This window comes from Castanea sativa, chromosome 5 (assembly GCF_040712315.1).
Source record: "Castanea sativa cultivar Marrone di Chiusa Pesio chromosome 5, ASM4071231v1".
Lineage (NCBI taxonomy): Eukaryota > Viridiplantae > Streptophyta > Magnoliopsida > Fagales > Fagaceae > Castanea > Castanea sativa.
In genome coordinates, this window is record NC_134017.1 from 48839086 (window position 1) to 48862590 (window position 23505).

General features: G+C 34.8%; 2 protein-coding genes across 2 annotated transcripts; one reads left to right on the forward strand and one right to left on the reverse strand.

Annotated features, from left to right (window-relative positions):
- Window positions 1-216: 216 nt before the first annotated feature.
- Window positions 217-11001, reverse strand: LOC142635999 (ras-related protein RABA1d). Its single transcript, XM_075810058.1, has 2 exons — window positions 10455-11001; window positions 217-969 (listed from the first exon to the last, which is right to left on the reverse strand). Exons 1-2 carry the CDS (start codon window positions 10673-10675, stop codon window positions 534-536), a joined length of 657 nt encoding a protein of 218 aa, XP_075666173.1. The 5' UTR covers window positions 10676-11001; the 3' UTR covers window positions 217-533.
- A 5868-nt stretch (window positions 11002-16869) lies between these two features.
- LOC142633769 (uncharacterized) lies at window positions 16870-22551 on the forward strand. The gene is made up of 7 exons (XM_075808019.1): window positions 16870-17009; window positions 18769-19140; window positions 20436-20663; window positions 20751-21105; window positions 21209-21336; window positions 21488-21623; window positions 22045-22551. The coding sequence occupies exons 2-7, from the start codon at window positions 18797-18799 to the stop codon at window positions 22282-22284; spliced, it is 1431 nt and encodes a 476-aa protein (XP_075664134.1). The 5' UTR covers window positions 16870-17009; window positions 18769-18796; the 3' UTR covers window positions 22285-22551.
- The last annotated feature ends 954 nt before the right edge of the window (window positions 22552-23505 follow it).

A 23505-nucleotide genomic window follows, 5' to 3' on the forward strand; every position in this document is an offset into this window, starting at 1 on the left:
ACAAAACATAGTTTAATCGGATGCATTTGATGGAAAGCAGCCAAATCCAATGAATCAGATGCAAAACAATCCCTAGGAAAGGGCACATAAACGTCTAGTAAATTTGATAACACGGTAACCTTGACCTCCACAGTTGAGAGAAGGATGAAAAAGACACTAGCATTGAGTGAGCAAGTAAATTGAGTTGAAGCCATTTCCTATTTACTTCACAGGAACTGACAAAGGGCATGGCTTGCCAGATAGAGAAATTTTGATTATGGGTCTTAACTCTTAACTCTGAGCAAGAATGTCAACATACAAACATTGGGTGCAAATTTTGGGCCAATTGAGCACCTTTGAAAGCGATAAATCCCGATTCCTAAACAAGTTCTTAGCTACAAATTTCAGACTTCAACCAAAAAAAAAAAGTAAAAACGAAACACATCTGGCCTATCTCCTACTGTAGGCATCTGAAAAAATTTTACACAAATCATAGTGTACATAGAAACAGATGCAGCAAAACAAACCAACCGCATCCCACGCAGATTAAAACCCTAGGTGGAACAGCATCCAGCTCTCTTCACAGCAGAAACATCTTTACTGACATCTATTTTCTCTCCTTTGGAAGGAACAGCCGAAGCAGCTGCATCATCTCCAGTCTCCATGGCCTTCTTGCTCACTATATGGTAGATCTGAGTAAGAACTTCTGCAAAAGCATTGTCCACATTAGTTGCTTCCAGAGCAGAAGTTTCCATGAAGAAAAGGGACTCCCTCTCGGCAAAGGATTTCCCATCCTCAGTTGAGACTGCCACAAGGTGACGAAGATCCGATTTGTTACCAATGAGCATGACCACGATGTTTGGATCTGTGTGATCCCTCAACTCCCTTAACCACCTTTCAACATTTTCAAATGTGGAATGCCGAGTGACATCATAAACAAGCAGTGCACCAACGGCCCCACGGTAGTAAGCACTAGTTATGGCCCGGTACCTACAAACTCAACAAACAAGGTCAAATGATGAAAAAGTCCTGGACAGACAAAGGGTCCGTTTGGATAGAACTTATTGCTGAAAACTGAAAACTGAAAACTGAAAATACTATAGCAAAATAATTTTTTAATGTGTAAAAAAACACTGTTCACTCTTTTTTACTGTTCATATGCCTTAGTGCACTGTTCATGTCCCATGAACAGTGCACTAAGCGCTGGTCTTAAAAAAAAAAAAAAAAAAAAAAAAAACGTGGAGGGCCGGACGCAGACTCGCTATCTAAACCCTCTCAAAAAGGCAATATCTAATAGGTATAAAAACCTCAAAGCTTAGGAATATAACTTAATTGCACTAAAACAAAGAAATATCCAAAGAACAATGCTTTAAACACAAAGAGAATCATCATATATCTAATTAACTGATAAATTAATTCACCATCCAACTTTCATTTTAAAGCATTCACTATCATCCTGATAGAAGCACAGGAATTTAAATTTGCCAACACACTATCTAGAGTTGTGTAGTGAATTTAGACATAAAAAATCCAATTCCATAAAGAAAATAAATTGATTGGATCTATTTCATAATGTTACCATCCAAAACACAAGTCTAGGGACAACATTTTTCACAACATTTTTCATACCCCCATACATGGCCTGTTGTGATGCATGACAAAAGTGGTGTCAGTGGTGGACCTAGGTAAAAGTAATATCCCTTTGATACATGCGAGAAGCTTTCTTAACTGCCTCACTGTCACAAACATATATGGTACCTAGCCAGCTATATGTCCAACTTCTTCAAAAATGCATGACCAGGGGCCTTTTTTTCCCTTTCCTCTTGCAGTGCAGAACAGAAACCTAGTGTATTGCAGTGCAGAACACAACAGACACTGAACAGTTTTTGTTGTTTGTTTAGCTAAACACCAAATTCTTTGATTCAATTCTTGATTTTTGAGGTTTGTGTTCATCGGTTTTTGTTGTAGCAATTTTTGTTGAGGTAGTCTTTGGAGCTAAGTAAGGAAATGTTAGCATACTATACTGTCTTTGATAGTGCTAATTAGGCTTTAATGTGAGGTTTTCACATGTAAAATATATTTTTCAATCACTTCTTCCGTTGTCCCGCTAGTATGCTGAAATATGCAAAAATTATGGTACTCAACTACATCACTCTGCCACAATAAGGCAGAAACAATACAGAAGTCCATAGTACCGTCCTTTTGTGGCACTATGCATACAGGCTCGAATCCAAAAGCCCAACCCAGCAAGCTAACATTACACCTCTATCAAGCACACGACCACTGATTTTCTATCAAATTTCACATTATCCACAATGTAATAGTATACTACTTTTTCTTTTTTTGCTAACTGTCATAATTAACTTCTCCCTCCTCTCAGAGGTCTGTGGGGGCAAAACCAATTGAAATGAGACTCCAATCTGCCCACAGACACTTTCTTAGAACAAATTGACAGACACTTGATGTAATAACTAATAACTATATGGACAGATATAGCAAGCATGCAATATATATGAACATTTCAACCGAGAAATTTGCATGCATCCCAACAGGTACCAGCTAAAGTTAATGCTCTATTATATCTCATTCTTTCTCATGTAGGATTTATATGCAGGTGATACTCTTTCCTATGTTATCAACATCAAATAGGCCTGATACCAACAAGCTGCAACAAAGTAATCCAGAGAACACATTAGAGATTGTCCATCTAATATAAGACCCAGGTAGTTCTTATTCGTAAATTGCACACACCCAATGGGTTTTCAATCCATCACGTCACCCTCCACCAATTCTTGTAGGAGGAAGAAGTGCCATTTGAACTAGAGATCATTGGCCATAGAAGGTATTTAAAGTACTGAAAATTTTAGTTCAAATTTTTCCCAAATATAGATTTGGCTTCGTAGACTCCTAGTTTATTTATTACTTGAATTTTCAATAGTGTCTGAAGGAAGCATAACAAGGAGGAGAGAAAGAAGGACTTACACTTATTGAACTAAACTACAGAAGGCTTATGCCTAAAGACCAAGCTTGTTATACTTATCAAAAAAAAAAAAACAAGCTTGTCATACATGCATACCAGGATATGAACCACAAGGGCAATGGAGTTCTCAAGATTGAACATTTTTCTCTAGGTTTATGAAAGCTAGAGTTTAGAAGCATGGGTTAGGATCTACTTCCCACTTAAAGGTCCCTCCCAATGATTTTAAGGTAGCATGAGATGTAGCTAAAAACCTATACATGCCTGTATCAAACTGAGATCGCAACCTAATCACCAAGTGGAAAGTGCAAGTTTTCAGCAGAAAGTTGAAATCAAAAATTGAAGATTACGCCACCGAGGACCTCATTTTGGATAGAGCATTCATGAAAGATATATAGCATAGATTCAGGTAGATACAAGTTATCATAGGATGATGGTAAATTCTAATTCTAATAGTAAGGAAACTTTTTTTTTCAAATAAGTTTGTTTTGGTCCCAAGGGGAAGGGGGGAGAGAGATTCAAACTAGTAACCTCCACTTCATGAGGCGCAGTCCCCAACTGATTTTACTACCTCTTGAAGTTGGTCACAAGAAGGAAAAGACAAGATTCGAACAAGTTACCTCCACTTCATAAAGATGTGGTCCCCAAATGATTGCGCTACCTAGGGGTGTGTATGGGTCTGGTTGGGTCGGGTTGAGGGAATTTTTCAACCCAACCCGCCATGGTGGGTTAAAAAAAATTCAACCCAACCTAACCCATCACAGGGGTCCAACCCAACCCACATGGATCGGTTGGGTCAAATTGAGCCCATGGGATGGACAGTTTTTTTATTTATTTCATTACTATTATTATTAAATTAAGCATAAAAATATATATATCTCACCTAAGTTGATAAACAAAATATACATGAACTAGTATCCCAACTCAATTATAAACATATAGGAGTGGAGTGGGAGAGTGGGAGTGGGAGGCAGCGGAGAGAGAAATAATATTGTTAGGGTTTGTGAGATAATTGAGTTTTATATAGGAAGAGCCGAATAGGAAAAATAAATTTAATAAAAAATTTATTAAATATAATATATTTTTAAATATATAATTTAAAATTTAAATGTATAGATGAGTCAGGTCGGGTCGGGTTAGGCAGGTTTGTGATTGTTATAACTCAAATCCAACTCAACCCACTATAAAAAAATATTTCATAACCCAACCCAACCCACCAACCCCAAAAAACCGACCCACCCTAGCGGGTTGGATTGGGTTGGTTTTGGCGGGTTGGCTGCACACCGCCAATACCCCTTGAAGTTTACCAGTTAGGATACTTATTCTATCCTGTTAATTTTTACCAACAAAAAATTGCTACATATTTAGTATGAAAATTGTTGTTTCTACCAATCAATTCTATTTGGAATAGAATGACAGAGAACAGGCCAGTTCCACACAATCTAGCTCAAATAACCAACACTATATTTTTTTTTTTTTATAAGTAATAACCAACACTGTATTGTTTAAATATAAATAAAATAAAAACACCTTAAACCTGATTTTGAAGACAAGAACAGTCATACAGTTCATTTGATTATACATCATAGTAGAATAAGCATATCACAGAGCCCAATTAAACAACCCGTGCTGACTGGATTTCCAAACAACCCCTCATTATATAAGTGTGTTTATTCAAGAGCAAGCATGACAATACAACTATACTCACATGCACTGGCGGAGCCAGGGGGGGGCGAGGGGGGACACCTGCCCCCCCTGACTCCTAAAATTTTTTAGCATCAGTACTCAAGTACTTACTGACATGGAGGAAAAAAAAAAGAAAAAAAATGACTTCTTGGTTGAACATGACTCTCAAGAAAAAGAAAGGAAAAAAAAGTTCACAAACACCAAACTTTTGTCTTGTCCTACATCACCTATTTCACTATTTTTTTTTAATTTTAATTTTATATTATTATTTACACAATTTTTACTATTTATGATACTTTTTATAGCATTTTATTCTTGAATGATGCTAGGATACTACATATTTTACTACTTATATCTTACAAATTAGCATGTCACCAATCAAAAATAATAATTTCAAACATTTATTCATTATGTTTTTTTAAGTAACACTAATCACATTTTTACTTCATCAATTTGTAAATTTTTTAGTAGCAATGAATTTGTTATTTTTGTTTATTTATTTTAATAATATGAAATATATTCATATTTGCTTATAATTTTTTATTTATTCTGTTATTATTTTTTATTAGTATTTTTTAGATTAATTTCACTTTTAATATTGCCCCCTCTAGACTAAAATCCTGGCTCCGCCACTGCTCACATGCATAGTACATAAAATGCTTTGCGTACTGATACTTTTAGTGTACAAAGAACATACAATGAAAGGCCAGTATTGACAATGGCATTAAAGATGCGGATGTAGTAGGTAGTGGTGGTAATATTTATGCTGCATTCAAGATCGCTATAATGCTATGCTACAGTAATATTTTTAATTGATTCCTGTTACATTTTAAGTCAGAAGAATTTACTGAAAACTCTCAAGTACTGATCTATAGAAGTTGGTATCATTAATGACAAGGATCATAAGACCAATAATTATCAAAATTGCTGCCAACGGTGGTATGCAGGAAGCGAGGTAAAATTTTTTTTTTTTTTTACCCGTAAGAGTGTCCTGTTGAAATAACTCGTGGGAACATCCATATTTCAGACTTGAACAACTAGAAATGATGTACTTTTCAAGATCATGGACACCACCATATTGAAACAAAGATATATGCACATACAGAAACATGTAACATATAATTCTAAAAGGAAGGAGCCTTGAATCTATAGTTCATACTTTCTTTCCAACAGTGCCCATATCCAAAATTAGACATTCCAAACTTCAAATGTGTCTCAACAATGATGACATAATACCAACTCTAATAATTCTAACCAACATATGCAACTTCACACGAGAAATCAACAAAACCTAACTTATGCTAGTGTTACTGACCCTCAATCACCACCACTCCTTAAAAGTACAACCACTACACCCCAAGTGAAGTAAACATTGCCATCACAATCTTTCTGTAAATAAAACCAAATAAGTGCTACATGCACAATGCCACTGCATATACGCTGCTATAACCCCACCCTCAAATGTCACCACAACTGCCATGTGTAACATATGGACTGCATGTCACTTCCCACAACTTACTAAAGGAATTATGCATGCTCAGAATCATAGTGCATTGCAATGACAAGAAAAAATACATTAGAACATAGTAACAGTGACATAGCACTAAATCAGACAGCTTATAAAAACAAAAACAAATAAAAAACAAATAAATTTTAGCAACCTCTTCTAAGGTTCATACTTAGTTCAATTTCGTATGCATATCATTGGTGAGATTTAAAATATATAAAAACTAATAAAAACAACAACAACAACAACAAAGCCTCAGTTCCAAATTTTTGGGGTCAGCTACGGATCTTTAACAAATTAGTTAGGGTAAGCCACATGCATTCTTTGCCCTCATTCTATTCTATCTGAAATCATACTCTCTATTACCTAATTGAAAAAAAAAAAAATATATATATATATATATATATAACATGATGTCTATATGACACAATGAGGTAATGAGGAGACCACCAGGGACAGACCTACATGTAGGCTTGGGGGGGGGGGGGATTTTGAAAAACTTTACTAGTATGTACATCTACACAAGTTTAGAATTTTGTCCTGAAATTTATATTCCCCCCCCCCCCCCCCTCCCTCAAAATACTTTTCAAATTGACCCAAGAAATCAAAACATAAAACTTATCTGTTATTGATTTCCTGCATTCCATTTGCCCAAGAAAAACAAAAACCTTTAGACAATTCATTGGACAATTCACAAAACCGGATAACAAAAGAACCTTTAGACAAGGTTTGGTCTCACAGATCTCTCTTCCTTCCTTGATCCGATCTTTTCTCCTCTCTCTTTCTCTCTGCATTGTGGTGTGTCACTTGTGAGGCTGGGCTGCTGCTTTGCCTTTCTAACTTTAAGTGATAAAGGTGGAAAGCGGAAACTTTCATTCTAAAACTATTAGTGAAAGTGATTACAAGTAGCCATGCTATCATGGGGCTACTGACAGTCCAATAATAGGGGTACACCATACAATTATAGCTTCTTTTTTATAAAGAGTACACCTATTGTTATGTATTAGAACTTAGAACAAGGGGAAATGTTAACATGTACTGAAGTTATTAATATAGATTAATGGAAAACGTTGCTATAATTAGTATTAAAAAAAAAAGGGAAATGTTAACCTTTAGTTATTAATATATCATTATAAAGATATTACGTATAGAATAATGTAAAAATATTAAATAAATTTATTTTTAAACAAAAATTGTAATGTGAAAAGATTAAAGAATCAGTCCAACTCGAATCAAACCAAAGAACCTACAAGTTTAGAACCACTCATTTTTTTCGGTTCTCTTTGCAATCGTATTTTTAAAACCATGATAAATTCCTATGATTTTTTATATTTAATAATTTGATGTCTTCGTTGGGCACACTAAGAAGTATCAGTTAAGCTAAAAAACTATTGATTATAAATCCCTATGATTAATATGACTTTTATTTTATTCAACTACAATGTTTGATTTTTTTTTATAAGAAAAAAAACAAATAATTCAAGAACCAATACTGATGATGCACCTTTGCCAACCTCTAGTATTGACAGACCAATTTCTAAAACTTTTTTCAATTAAAGAATTGTGGCCTTCCTTAAGTTCAAATCTTGGTTCCGTCCCTAGTGACCACCCAGGTAACCCATAAATCCAGACATCCTGAAGATAGTCCACTTAATTACAAGAGTGTGCCACTCAAAAACAAGCTTGTGCCTAGTAATCTTTATTGGGACAAGAACAGGTAGAAAAGACAACTAGTGTTTTTGTTTGATTCTTTCGTTTGCTTGTTAGTGGTTTAGTAAGGTTGATGGTTTGCAAGCTCCTAAGAAGTCTCAAATCTTGGTTCCATCCCTAGTGACCACCCAGGGAACCCATAAATCCAAACATCCTGAAGATAGTCCACTTAATTACAACAGTGTGCCACTCATAAAAACAAGCTTGTGCCTAGTAATCTTTATTGGGACAAGAACAGGTAGAAGAGACAACTAGTGTTTTTGTTTGATTCTTTCGTTTGCCTGTTAGTGGTTTAGTAAGCTTGATGGTATGCAAGCTCCTAAGAAGTCTCAACCCTAGGTCTGGCATATCCACTAAACTTTACCAACAGACTAGTTGTCATCTTCGAAGGCAGATCAATAGGAAGGAACAACATTTTCTATGGAAATTATCGACATACTTAAGTATACATACTGGTGACAAACCATACCATAGATGGGCCCTAAATCATATTTGAAGCAACAAGAATTTCAGGAAGCTTATACCTTTACGCTTATAGGTCTTCACGCAGGCATTTAAAACACTCAACTATATAATTAAATCAAACAAATAAAAAAAGACCAGATATAAATAATAATAATAATTTTTTTTCTCCTGTATAAAAATAATAATAACAGGGGATATTTATCTGCCATATCCCAATGCTGCAACTAAAAAACTACATAATAATTGACTTCCAATTCACAACACAACCATGCCAGAATATAGACAAACAGGTATCTACACTATTAGCATGCAAACTTTGCTCCATGCTGGAAACAAAGGGTATAACAAAACTTGAATTAACATGGAAACTCTAAATACACAACACAAGCAACCAAGCAAAGGGTAGTACACTTGAACCTTCATGTTTTAGTGGTAAGTTACACATATGCCTGGTGGGACTTGAACCCACAACCTCACCCTCCACCTTGCTCTAACAAGGGGAATTAGTGTCATTTGAGCTAGACCTCATTGGCATAGTATTCTTAAACATTAAATGCTATTAAGAAGAATGCTCTCAAATAAGAAAATAGTAGCACAGCTTGATGCCACATTATTAGCTTATTATGTTAATAAGAATGACAATATAATACAATTAATCTATTCAAGTACATTTCTAATTCTTGGAGTGGGTTATTACATGGGAGATGCAACTTCCAAAGAACAATAGGAATAAAAATTGATACCATCCCAACCAAAACAAGGGATTATCATAATAGATGTTTAATGCATGTTGTCAAGAAGACCATATATAATTGGAGTAAGATGCAGTAGAGTATAGACAAGGAATGAGTTCAACTAATGGACATGAGGCAACTGGATTACACGCACAGTAACATGCATGTGCATGTGTGTACTAATATGATAGATAACATCAAGAGAACATAAATGGTCCAATTGTTATGCCCACACACAGAGATGAGCAAGTGGACCACAAAATTAGGGCAATAATGATATAGAGCAGTGCTTCAAGAGTACCATGTCATTGACACATTTGATAAAATGATACAATTGATGAGGAATTTTAAGATACTATAAGCCTAGCCTTGGTTAGCAAATTAGGATCAGGTACACAAAATCAGCATTCTTATACCAAACACCAATCCTCGGATTGTTAGAGGGAGAAGAAAACAAAGAAATTGACAATAAATTAGGGACAACATCAATAGAGACAATATGGGTAAAGACAACAGATATTGTTTATTTTTATATAAAGAAGTCCAATGGTTACACTATTAAAACTGTTTAGCATCAGGCAAATTGAACAAAACAAACCGCCAAGAAAACAAAAGGAAACAGAATAAAAACAACCCAAAAACAAAAAAGATTGCAAAACAAGATAAAAAGATATTATAATCATTTAAACTTTTCATTCCATGACAATTTAAATAAATTATTGACTACAAATCATATCTAACATATGACCAGCCTGCACAATGGAAAATACAAAAGCTTCAACAAATGCAATCCAGCTTTTACATTAATTGAACCACATCTAATTCAAACTTCAAAGCGAAATCACACCAACCCAATTACAAGCCAGAACATTTTGCCTCATTTCTAACTCATTCTCATGTTTCAGATGCATATTGCATAATTCAGACGTAAATTCAGATAACAAGCAGCAGAATATCAAGATCTACTATTCCAAACCAAAAATCTAACTTTGATCTGCCATGCAGCCTGATTACTAGGAAAGAAAACTTTTTTTTCCTGTTATTGGTTAAGTAAAATTAAATAGGATATATTTTAGACTCAGATCTAGTGAAAACAGACCCGTCTTAGTATCCAATTAAACCACCATATCAATGCTAGAACTCAAATAAACTAAACCCATTACTCAACCAAGCTTGATATAGTAGTTTTCAGATTGGCATGATAATTCACGTCCTAAGAATCAAAACAACAAAAACCAGGAGACATTAAACTAGAATTTCCTTTCTTTTCCCGCGTTTTCTCAGCAACCAAACACCCAAAAACACACAATAACTTTGAAAAACGAGAAATGCCCAGATCATAAAAAACAAGAATTACAGACCCAAAAACGCAAAAAACACAAAAAAGAAGGCGCACCTTTCTTGACCAGCGGTGTCCCAAATCTGGGCCTTGATGACCTTGCTATCGACATTCAAGCTCCGAGTGGCGAACTCGACCCCGATGGTGGACTTGGACTCTAGGCTGAACTCGTTGCGAGTGAACCTGGACAGCAAGTTGGACTTGCCCACACCCGAGTCACCGATCAGCACCACCTTGAACAGGTAGTCATAGTCATCTTCAGCTCTGTAACCAGCCATTTTTTTTTTCCAAAACAAAATACCAAAACTTTCGCTCCCAAAATAAGCAGTGGGAGTTTTCAGTTTAGTTTAGAGAGAGAGAGAATTGTGTGTGTTTTTACTTTTTTTGAGATCTCTCTCACTCTACTCTCTCTCTCTCTCTCTCTAAATTTTAGTACTTTTGTTTGTGTGTGTGTTTTTTTTTTTTTTTTTTTGGGTGACTTTTTTGGGTTTGTGAGTTGGAAATGTTCGAGAGACCAGAGGCAGAGAGTCTGGTTGGGCTGGAGTCCAAAGCAAGGCAGAGGGATGTGTCTGTTTTTGAATGCTGAGCTTTGTTTGTTTAGTTTGGTTCGACGAGGAATAAATGGAATGGCATTGATGTCACTTCAGTTCCCAAACTCGACTAGTCTAGTCTTAAGTCCACTTCATTCTTCAACGATTTCAATCAGGTTTTTTAGTACTTTGCTTGTTGTGAGGATATTCTTGTCCAACAAATTCTAGTAGCACAAAATAAAAATGCACAAATTTTGCCACAATTTTTATCGCGACTTACAGTAATTAGTAAAAAAACGGTTGTAGATTTATGTAAAAGCGACAGATAACTAATCATAATCTGCGTAAGTTGTGGGAAAATGTAATTAATTTGCACATTTTGTATGCTCTTTGGGAGTTGAAGGAAGGTTGATCATGGGGAAGTTATGTTGGACAATACTGTATTCTTAAACAAACACTAAATTTAGAGAGGTCTGTTAATAGAAATATATAGTCATAGGGCCTTAATATACATATTTTATGTTGTCATAGTGAATCATTCACCAACATGCCTAAGGATAGGGGCTCAGAATAGTTATATAAAAAAAAAAGAGTAAAAACAAAGGAAATTAGACAATTGAACCTGGCTGCATGAATAATGCAATGGAAGGTTCCTTGAGGCAATAACAATTAACAAATTATGTTGCCTCATTGTGTTGCATGACTACAAGAGTTGGCTTAGAGGCAATATGTCAATGGCTTTGCAAAGTTGATGAACTTGTGGTCATAGTTTTGCAGGTTGGCAAGTCATACATGCCCCCTAGCTTTTGAAAATTTCCATTAATCTTCTTTTACATTTGGTAATAAATCTAAAACTTACACAAAAATGTATTTACTAGCATCGCGAGAAAATTTCTTGACTCCACCACTAGGCGACATGGCAACCTTGTGTGGGCTTGACCATGGGAAAAATGTGGCGAGCAAGCTAAATGAGGATAAGGTAGGCGAGGCTGCTTGATCGTGTTGGCATGTTGGTGTAGTGCAAGTAGTCTCGAATTGGTTATGACTTGCATGGTCAACTGGGACTAGTTGCATATGGATGGTGATGTGTTGTGTGGATTGTGCGGCCATACTTGAAACTAGCATTGGTACGGGGCAAGCCCTCCAAATGGTAATGCATGGTCCAAACAGTTTGCATGATGTTGGACAATGCGTTTGGATTAACATCATTAAACAATAAGATTCTTGGGAAGTCAAGTAACTTTTTTTTTTTTTTTACAAGATAGAATTCTACTCTAGCCTAATCTAAATATATATGTGTGTGAAACTTCCTCCTGGAGACTTGAACTCCAGCCCTTGCTCCCAACACTCCACAAGTACTTATACTTGTGGAGTGACCATCGCATCAAGGGTATACGGTTAAAACCCTTGTTATTAAGCATTCACATTAGCTCATATAGAAATTCATGTCTATTTTAGCATAAGAAGCTACTTTTTCTATTTTACATAATCACTTTTAAAAAACACTCACATCAAATTATCTATTCTACATTTTTTTTTGTTAGAAACTATCTATTATGCACTTTGTTTAATTTAAATAATTATTTTTATTATTTTTAATTCTTTATGGGAATATAAAAAGTTGAATAAAAAAAATCAATTATTTTTTTCCCATTAAAAATTTCTAGAAATATTTCTTAAATCAATACCTTTAGGCATCTATTAACTTTTCTCTTATTATTATCATTTCATCTTCTTCTTGTTTTGTTCTCTCTCTCATATTTCATCCTCTCTCTCTCTCTCTCTCTCTCTCTCTCTCTCTCTCTCAATTTGACCTACCATCAAACCCACCATCATCCTCTACCCTCTTTTTCAATCTGACCTAGCTAGCTAAGATCTACATCTTTCTTTTGATCTAATAGGCAACGACTCTAAGGACTCAAACGTTGTAGCCCTGTATGTCTCTCATCTCAAACATTCCATCACCAGTGGGCTGTCATGTTACGAACTAGGTTCAAGTTTGGGTTTTGGGTTTTGATTTTGATTTTATATGGGTATTTGGTTGATTTTTTGCTTGGAGGTTAGTTTTTGTGGTGAAAAAGTAAAATTTGGGGAGGTTTTCTCTTGTTAATTTCATTTGGATTTTAGTTAATTTTGGATTTGCGCTCTGTTTGTTTCATTAGAAAACCTTCTATAAAGATAGTTGGGGATATTGGGCTTTTGCCCTTATTTTGCAAAAATAATAACAATATATCCCTGTTTTGAAGCTATTTAGGTCTGTGTCCCTATTTTGAAACTCGATTTTATTAAAATTGAGTTACAAGTGAAACTCAACATTAGCAATGTCGAGTTCTATGCATATTTTGTCACTTAATTTTTTTAAAAAAAATTAAGTGAAACTCGACTTTGGTAAAGTCGAGTTTCAATTAAAAATTTACATATAACTCGATTTTGAGGATATCAAGTTTTATACCGAACTCGATTTTGTTAAAATCGAGTTTCAAAAACAGGGATACAGACTTTAATAGTTTCAAAATAAGGACATATTGCTGTTATTTTTGCAAAATAAGGGCACAAGTCCAATTTTTCCAAAGATAGTTTTTCACATTTTCCAGTGTTTGGTAGCATATAAAAAATTGGTCAACTGAAAACTATCTTTTAGTTAACAGAAAAACCCTAAAAATGATAAGGCTTATTTTCTATAGGTTGTTTTCCAAAAAAAAAAATATTGGAAAACAATCTCTCTCTTTCTCACCACCCCTTTGCTTCTTTCTTCTCACACCCTCACTGTCACTCCCTCTGCCTCTTCTCTTCCTGTAGATTTATCTGTCTATTTGTCTCTCTTCTCTCTTTTCTCTTTGTATCTCTACCCCTCTGTAAAACCGTTTGCTGATAAGGTTTTTTTTTTCTTTTCTCACAAATCAGTCAACAATTCCTCCTTGCAAAGATGAACAGATCTGTAGCAGTAATTATTTCATTCATTTCTACCAAAATCCCAATTTTATTAGATAATCAGTGTTCTTGTTTAGTGGTTTTTGCTTCAACAAATTAATATGTTGTATGCAGACTGTTGAGGTTCTATCAGTGATTTTTGATTGTTTGGTTGTGTTCAACTCTTCTAGTGTTTATTTGATTTCTATTTGTACATGTTGGCTATGTATGGGCTGTGTTTGCAGATACATTATACAAAATATTTTTTGAATTATATTTGCTACTGTATTATATTAATATTTGGCTGTGTAAGGGCTAGTATTTCTGTAACAAAAAATTAGTATCGTCAAAATATATTGATTAAGAGTTATTAACATATATGTTTAGGATGTTGCTATACGTGAGAAGCTGCCACCAAAATATTAGGATTAGCTTATACTGATTGTAAAGATACAAATAAGAATTGATTTGAGTTTTCAGCCTAACCATAATGCGGTGAAAGCTCCGCATTTATATATGAATGTACAAATGGTCAGATACAAAGTATTTGAGATACAATGAGATTGATATACGGAGAAGTTTGAAATACAAATAAATCTTCTTGTTTATCACAATCTACAAATTTGGTTGAGTTTGTATTTTGTATTGTAGTAATCGCTTAATCACAAATATTTGAAATCACAAATATTTGAAATCTTGGACTCTATGAGTTGACTCTTATAATCTTATCCTTAACATTGATTAGGACCAGCTAGTATTTTGAATTATGAGAAGTATGGATATTTTGAATTATAAGCTTATTGCTTATATGTATAAGAAATATATAAATATATATATTGTACGTAACTGCTTATATCTATTGTGAAAATTTTAGTTTGATTACAAGAGCTGGGTGTACATAAATTTCATATTATACATGTTTTAAATTATACAAGAAATGTTTAAGCTCGAGCTTGGCTTGACTAATTAATCAAGCTAAGCCAAGCCGAGCCAAGCTCAAGCTTTTTGGCATTCTCACAAACTCGAGTTCAAACATTGTTTTTAGGCTTGTCTCAAGCTCAAGCCAAGCTTGAGCATTTGATTTTTAATGACGAGCTAAACTCAAACACACACTACTTAGCAAAGCTTGACTCGTTTATAGCCCTACCTAAATCAATCACCCAAAAAAAATTTAGAGTTTTCATTTTTTATTTATGATTGACAAAAGAAAAATATTTAAAAAACAATATATATAAATTTGTTTATTTTTCAAAGTCATATCTTGGTGCTTTCATTGCTTAGCTTCAAGGGAGAGAGAGAGAGAGAGAGTCAAATTTAGAACCAAAAAAATTGCATTTGTGTCGTGACTTTTTTTTCTAGCCTTTTATTTATGAGAAATGCGATATTCACAACAATTTCATAATGCTTTCACAACAAATCCTAAGGGTCCATTTTATTGGGAGGAAAGAAAATGAGGAGAGGATGAAAAGTGGTAGGATAGAAAAAATTTTAGTTTCCCTTATTTGTGATTAGTTGGAAGGGTGGAAAAGTGGAGAGATGAAATTTTTTTTTGTTTGGTTAAGATGAAAAATGAGAGGATTGAAAATAGAGTTTGTATAAATTTACCATAATGTCCCTATTATATAAAACATAAAATAACACATTATATACTTTTAAAAAATTGTGTATAAATAAACACTTCATTAAAATGAAAAAATAAATTAAAAAAGCTTAAGAAACTAATCCACAAAATTTTTCTAAAAAGAAAAACAAACAAAAATCAACAAAATTAAGGAGAAAAGAAACAAAGAAGGAGGAGGAAGAAGAAGAAGAAGAAAAAGAAGATATGACCGCAAAAAAAAAAAAGGCCAAAAGGCCCAAATGTTCGAAACGTATCTGCTTAGGTATATTTGTCCGAAAGCAACAAGGAGCAGATCCTTGTTCTCTCTTCTATAATCTCCCCAATTTGAGGAGATTGATTTTTGGTGGGCCCGAGAAGAAAACCCCCGGCCCTACCATTTTTCTCTTCCTCCTCCTCTCCTAACCAAATAGCCAGTTCAACCATTTTCTCCCCACTTTTTCTCACCTTTATTTTCCATCCACCCACTTTTCACTCCAACCAAACATACCCTAAGTGGTAAATTATAATTAGTTGTTATTGGTAGACAAAAAAAGTAATTTCAGTGATAGGTTTAAATTATATATATATTTTTTAAAATGTGTATAGATAGGCACTTCATTAAAATGAAAAAATAAAATAAAAAAGCTTAAAAAACTAATCCAAATTTTTGTTCTAAAAAAAAACAAACAAAAATCAAGAAAACTAAGGAGAAAAGAAAGAAGAAGAAGAAGAAGATGAAGGCAATGTCCAGAAAAATGGCTACCAAGACAAAAAGAAGAAGCCAAAAGGTCCAAAAGTTCGGAACGTATCTGCTCAGGTATATTTGTCCAAAAGCAACAAGGAGCTTTGCTCATTGTTTTCTCTCCTATAATCTCCTCAATTTTGGGAGATTGATTTTGGGCGAGTTTAAGAAAAAACACCTGGCCCCACTAGTTTTCACTCTCCTTCCCCTTTCAACCAAACAACCACTCCTACCATTTTCTCCTCACTTTTCTCATATTTATTTTCCATCTACCCACATTTCACTCCAACCAAATATACCTTAAGTGGTAGATTGCAACTAGTTGTTATTGGTAGATAAAAAAATAATTTCAGTAGTCGATTTAAACTAAAAGTAATAACAACTTATCAATTATAATTTATTATAAAAACATTATGAACTTGGTCTTCTCCTTATTTATATTGCTTTTCTTCTTCTTATATTAAAATAGGCCCATCTTATAAATAAATAAAAAAATGACCCATTTTGTTATATTTGTACCCAAACTACAGCCCAACGATCCTAAAAGCTGAGAAAGTTAGGCCCAACCCACTCAGTACCTGACTAAACCCACAATATCTCATCACACACACGCGTTGATTAACCATTAGCCAAGCCTGGTAACGAAGTGGTCACCTCACCTAGCCGCACGCTTGGCCGGCCCGACCCAGCCAAGCATACTTTTATTGACGTTTTCTCGTTTTCGCACACGACTCCGTCTCCTATTTCTATACAACAAACACGCATTGCGCTTCTCTATCTATCTTTCTCTCTCTCTCTCTGGTTTCAGATCTGGAGCTCTCTCTTTAGCCGTAAGCCTCTCTCTCTTTCTCTCCCCCTCTCTCTCTCTCTCAATTTCCACATTTCGATCTATGTATTATACTCGTTGTCACATTGCACGATTTACTTTCCTTCTCCTTCGATCATTGATCTGCCAGAATTTACGATTTTCCAATTCCTCGATTAATTTGTTTTCCATGGAAAAAATATTTCGCGTAATTTGAATTTTACTGTTATATTGTATTTGATCTATAAAATTTCATAATTAAAAAAAAAATCCTGAATTTTGAATTAATGTCGTGCTCTTTTTTTTTCTTTTTTTTCAGATCCAATGCATTAGCAATTATTATGCATGGTTCGTTTTTGTTAAGAATCGCTTTAGGTTATAGATCCTGTGATTTTTTGTTTGTTTGTTAAATTATTTCTTTGATATTAACGTTAAAACGGTGCGTTTTTGCCTGCAATATGAATTTGTAGGTTTTTTCTACCAGATTCAATTTAATTCGTGCACTGAATTCACAGTTGACTCTGTTTGATTTGGTGTGAAACAAATTTTTGGTTCAGGAAAATACTTTTTACTGTTAGATCAGTGTTTAAATTTAAGTACTCTAAAAAAAAAAAAAATTATTATCTATTTTATTTTCCTTGCGTTGTGAGCTATAGCCTTAATTAATAATGTATGAATTGTATAGCATTCTCTGAAATTAATGTGATCTCATTTGTGGCTGATGTGGGATAGCAACATATTGCATTTTGAATATGTTGAGATATTAGTTGGTTTGATTGATTTTGAATTACTCTCGGGCTTCGCTAATGTATTGCATGGTTGTATGGTTTTGTGCTGATGATGCGTTGACTCAAATGGGGTCTCAAAGTTCATAGAGGTTTTATGGTGTAGGACTGGATAAAATGTTAGGTGATGGATTGCGAACATGACAATCAGGAAGTATATTAACTAAATTAGTGTCATTGTCCACGAGTGCTTTGTTGATAATCCTAAGAGATGTAACAGAATTGGTGTCACTGTTTGAGATTGTTTGGGACCGTTGAGTTCCAATTATTATGCCGTGTGTTCTTGGGCATGAGTATAAACTGCTTAGCCTGTCAAGGGTGAATGCCCATGGATTACCCGGCAACTGATTTTGACAAGTGGGGTCAGTTGCTCATAGCTAGAGGCAATTTCAAAGGGCTCTTCTTTAGAAAGACTCCCTACATTATCAAAAAAAAAAATCCAATTGTTATGCCCATATTCCCATTTCGGTCGCCTGTAATTGGCATTGTAGTATTTCTTTATTTTCCCTTTGTTGTGTGTGACATCACTTTGTCTCTCATTAATCTGATCATGCTTATTCTCTCCTTGTGGAAGCCGACCCAGTATGAGTGTAGGATAAATCTGCATCTATAAAACCATTTGACATTAATTATTGAGCATAATCTCATTGTTTTGATGCTTATAGGGTGTCTGATAATCAATTCATATGATGAACCACTATTATGCAATGCACATGGATTACAAGATATAGACTGGAATGTTATAGGCATTCTTATATAGATGATTTCTTGGTAGTGATCAATAAGCATTCTGCATGCTTTAGTAAGATTTTTTTTTTTTTTAATGTTCCTTCCCCATTTAATTTGATAAACTTTATTCAACAGTTTCACCTTATACTCCATGAAATCCTTTTATAGTTACTAATAAACTTGAATCTTATCTTTAATTGTTCTTAAACAATTTACTTGGCATGTATATTGTTGATCTACTGATGATAAAAGTGTAAACTTTGGAAGCAGGTGCTTGGTTTAGTTTTTGCCGTTAAAAATGGGAGGAGGATTTAGAGTGTTGCATCTGGTCAGACCGTTTCTCTCATTTTTGCCAGAAGTTCAGAGTGCTGACAGGAAAATTCCCTTCAGAGAGAAGGTCATTTACACTGTCATTTCGCTTTTCATCTTTCTCGTTTGCAGTCAGCTTCCTCTTTATGGAATTCACTCAACAACGGGTGCCGATCCATTCTATTGGATGCGTGTTATTCTTGCATCAAACCGTGGGACTGTGATGGAGCTTGGAATTACACCTATTGTGACTTCTGGGCTAGTGATGCAACTCTTGGCTGGGTCCAAGATCATTGAAGTGGACAACAGTGTCCGCGAGGATCGTGCCCTCTTGTAAGTTTTGAGAAGTTTTTGTGAGATATTTACATGAAAACCCCCGAAGTTTGACCTTGCTGTTTAAACCTTAAATTTTCAATTGCACCAATTCCTACCTTATGCTATTAAATTATTGCAATCTGGACCATTAGTATGTCTCATTAAACTAAGAATAAAAGAAATTCATGTAATCTGTGTTTACTACCTATTTAGACTTCAAGTTTTCTTCATATGAATATGTGACTGTATTCTACGACCAAAATATGTATCAAAACAACTTAAAAACCCTTAATAAAGAGACACATTTTAATGAAGAAACCATTTTCTTGTGAGTGGTTTTGTGGCACTAAAATACTTTCGCCTTTCAATGTTTATGTTTCAGATTTTTTAGTGTCCTGATAAGTTTCAAGGCGTTCACTTGAGTTTCCATTACTTTTAGTTAATAGTGACTCACTGAGGAGGCAAAGTGAAACAATTTAGAAAGATTTGGGTTGTAATTAAAATTTTTTAAAATTCAGTATTTAATTGGAATCCAACCCTAAACTATGAGGGACCCCCCCTCTCCCTCCCCTCTTTCTCTCTCATTGTAAGCTGTTTCTTCTGCATGAAGTTGTAGCAGTCAATGAAAACTTTGCTCTAAGAGCTTTATGTTTCCCTATTTTTTGAGGATTACTATATTAAATATAAATTGGAACCCTTTACTAATCCACCATACTTAGTTTCAATGTATCTGAAACAATTGTAAAAATTTAGTTGCTTCATTGTCAATTTAAAAGCCTGAGGGGGCCAATTAAAACTTGGGTTAACTTACAAGAGGGCTAATATGTTTCTTTATGCCAATTACTACTTCAACATTTTAGTATCCACCATTAATGGGCAAGTCTTAAAGTCTAATGATGTGCCCTAGCAAAAAAAAAATTATTGCAGATTAGGGCTGATTCTGTCCAGTCTTTGTTTAATTTTTGGATTTACTGGAAGATCAGTGACATCAGTCAAAATGCTTGTGGTCTTGTGTTTCCTTGATTCTTTTGGGACCTATGTCTTCTTAGTTAAAGAAATAATGGATCTTTGCTCTTCTCAAGGAAAATGAGATTTGTATTCAGATTTAGATGCTGTATCCACCAAGAAATTAATGTCGTAAATTTCAACTCTTGGTGGATTCTGTATTTGAAATGTAAATGTACGTACATAAAATTATAAGCTGCACATCCTTGCCTTGTTGCTTTTTAAAAGTCAACTATCTTTCAATCGTGATTTGGCTCTGTAGCTTCTAGTGTAATGAATCCTGCTTTCTTTGGCACGTGTTTTTGCAGAAATGGGGCACAAAAGTTGTTAGGCATCCTGATTGCTGTTGGTGAAGCAGTTGCCTATGTCCTATCTGGGATGTATGGCAGTGTTGGTCAACTCGGTGTGGGCAATGCTATTCTTATAATTATTCAACTTTGCTTTGCCGGAATTATTGTTATATGCCTAGATGAACTTCTCCAGAAGGGATATGGTCTGGGGTCTGGGATCTCTCTCTTCATAGCAACCAACATCTGGTAGGCTACAAATTTGATTTTCATCATGGTGTTTAGAATGGTACGATCTATGGTGTTTTAATCCTCAATTTTCGGTTGACTGTGCAGTGAAAACATTATTTGGAAAGCCTTTAGCCCCACAACCATTAACAGTGGCCGGGGGGCTGAATTTGAAGGCGCTGTTATTGCTTTGTTCCATCTACTGATTACTAGGAGTGACAAAGTTCGTGCTCTACGAGAGGCTTTTTACCGGCAAAACCTGCCAAATGTTACTAATTTGCTTGCTACAGTCTTGATCTTCCTTATTGTCATCTACTTCCAAGGTTTCCGTGTAGTTCTGCCAGTCAGATCAAAGAACGCTCGTGGACAACAGGGCTCATATCCAATTAAGCTTTTCTACACCTCCAACATGCCTATCATTCTCCAATCTGCCCTTGTGTCAAATCTGTATTTCATCTCCCAGGTACTAAAGTTAATTATGCAGTGGTGAATATCAAACACCTTGCTTTACATTGTAATTGAAATGACACCATTTTTTTTTTAAATAAAAAAAAAAATCCATCCAGTTGCTATACAGGAAGTACAGTGGAAATTTCATCGTAAATCTGTTGGGAAAGTGGAAGGAATCTGAATATTCAGGTGGCCAGTATATTCCAGTTGGTGGTCTTGCTTACTATGTCACTGCACCAGCGAGGTGATGCAGTAGTTTCCTTTATCATATATTATCGTATTATCATATTAAAGTGCAAAAGCGTGTGCCACCAGGAGTAGCTAGTCATTGTGTTTTTGTCCATTGCTCTGATGCCTTTTTTTTTTTTTTTCCTGTTGATGTTATGATTTTGCAGTTTGGCAGATATGGCAGCCAATCCATTCCATGCTCTATTCTATTTGGTGTTTATGCTTTCAGCTTGTGCCCTATTCTCTAAAACCTGGATTGAAGTATCTGGGTCTTCTGCCCGAGATGTTGCTAAACAGCTCAAGGTATACCAAGATGAAACTTACATCACACTTCAAAAAAGACACAAATATTTATTTTTACTTTTTCCTATTTGAAGAGCAATCTCTTTGATCAATAATGTAGCTATTGACCAGCAATGGCGCCTCATGTAACATTAATTAAGTAGGCATGAGATGCCTCTAGTTTTCTTAGTTTTGTGATCATATGAAGACACCTATGCTCTGTTTTTTGCAGTAACTTCATAAAATGTTTGTATATCTACAGAGTTCCTTGTTTGATTTTCCATGCTTATAGACAATATGCCTTTTGCACTGCTGCTGCTGCTTTATGATCATGAGCTTTACATTGTAGACGAGATATGTAGGATTAAGATATGGTGCTCCAAAAATGTTACAATTATGAATGCATTCGGATGATGTTAAACACTCCATGCTGGTTCTGCAGGAACAACAAATGGTGATGCCTGGACATCGTGATTCAAACTTACAGAAGGAGCTGAATCGCTACATACCTACTGCAGCCGCATTTGGTGGAATATGCATTGGTGCACTTACAGTGCTGGCAGATTTCATGGGGGCAATTGGCTCAGGAACTGGAATATTACTTGCTGTTACAATCATCTATCAGTACTTTGAGACATTTGAGAAGGAAAGAGCCAGTGAACTCGGCTTCTTTGGCTTTTAAGTGCTAGACGTCTGTTTTAGGGAAATCTTAGGTGGTGCTAATGTGCTTCCTGACAGTTTTGGTGAAGTTATAGATGCAACTAGGCTCCACCCTTGTTGACACACACCATGGATAGAGATTGAAATCAATATGTAGTTTGGTAATGGTTAGTGACTTGCTTTTTTTATTTGTATGGTAATCATGTTAGCATGCTGAGGCACAGACAAAACAACTACCCGTGAAAACAGAGATCTTAAACTTTTCCTTTATTGGTGTTACCTTTCTCTATGTTGCATGCATTTATTTGTATCTTGTTCTATGATATTCTTGGTTGCATGCCACTTGACCCATGATTTGGGTGTTATGATTGGAGGCACACAGATACGTCCATTGAATAAAGTTGCCTTCAAATATGCTCTAGTGCTTAGGTGATTTTTATTTTTTATTTTTTAGTTAGGAAAGAAGGGGGTTTAAACTAAGGAAGTCAATACCGTACCGGAGGCTGTACCGGTACGATATATTTCGGATACCGGTCAATACTGGTGTATTGTTTCGGGATTACCGCTATTTTATATATATATATATATATATATATATATATATATATTATATACACACCAAAATCTCTAGAATCATGTTTATAAGCATATAATATTTCACTTATATTATAGTAAATATAAAAGTTTATTATAAAACATTACCTCAATTCAAAATAAATTATTCATAGGTTTAGACTTTAGTATCAATTAAAAGAAAAAAAAAAACACAATATAAAAAATAGAAAGTTTAGTTGTTCATTGCATACTAAGAAAACAAATAATAATAATAAGTTAATGTAAATAAGTTATCATTATGCTATTACAAAAATTCAAAAATTACAAAACTAAAAAAAAAAAAAAAAAAAAAAGCTTTTTTCTGTACCGGCCGGTATTGCCCAAAATTGGCCGGTACGTGGCCGGTATTTTTTTCGGTACAAAATAGAAGTGTACTGGTACTGGTACGGTATTGACCACCCTGGTTTAAACTAAATTCGCAATATGCAATATACAATGAATTGAGCCGGATGGCATCTCTAATGCATGGAGAATGCTGGGGCCTCGGTTTGCACCCTGGGGTGGGATATTTATGTAAGTGACATCTCTAATTCTAACCATACAATGGCAATAGGCACTCACCAAAACCCTAAAATGGGCAGGGGCCTTGTAAGGAAGAGAAACACAACAACGACCTTACTATGAGAAG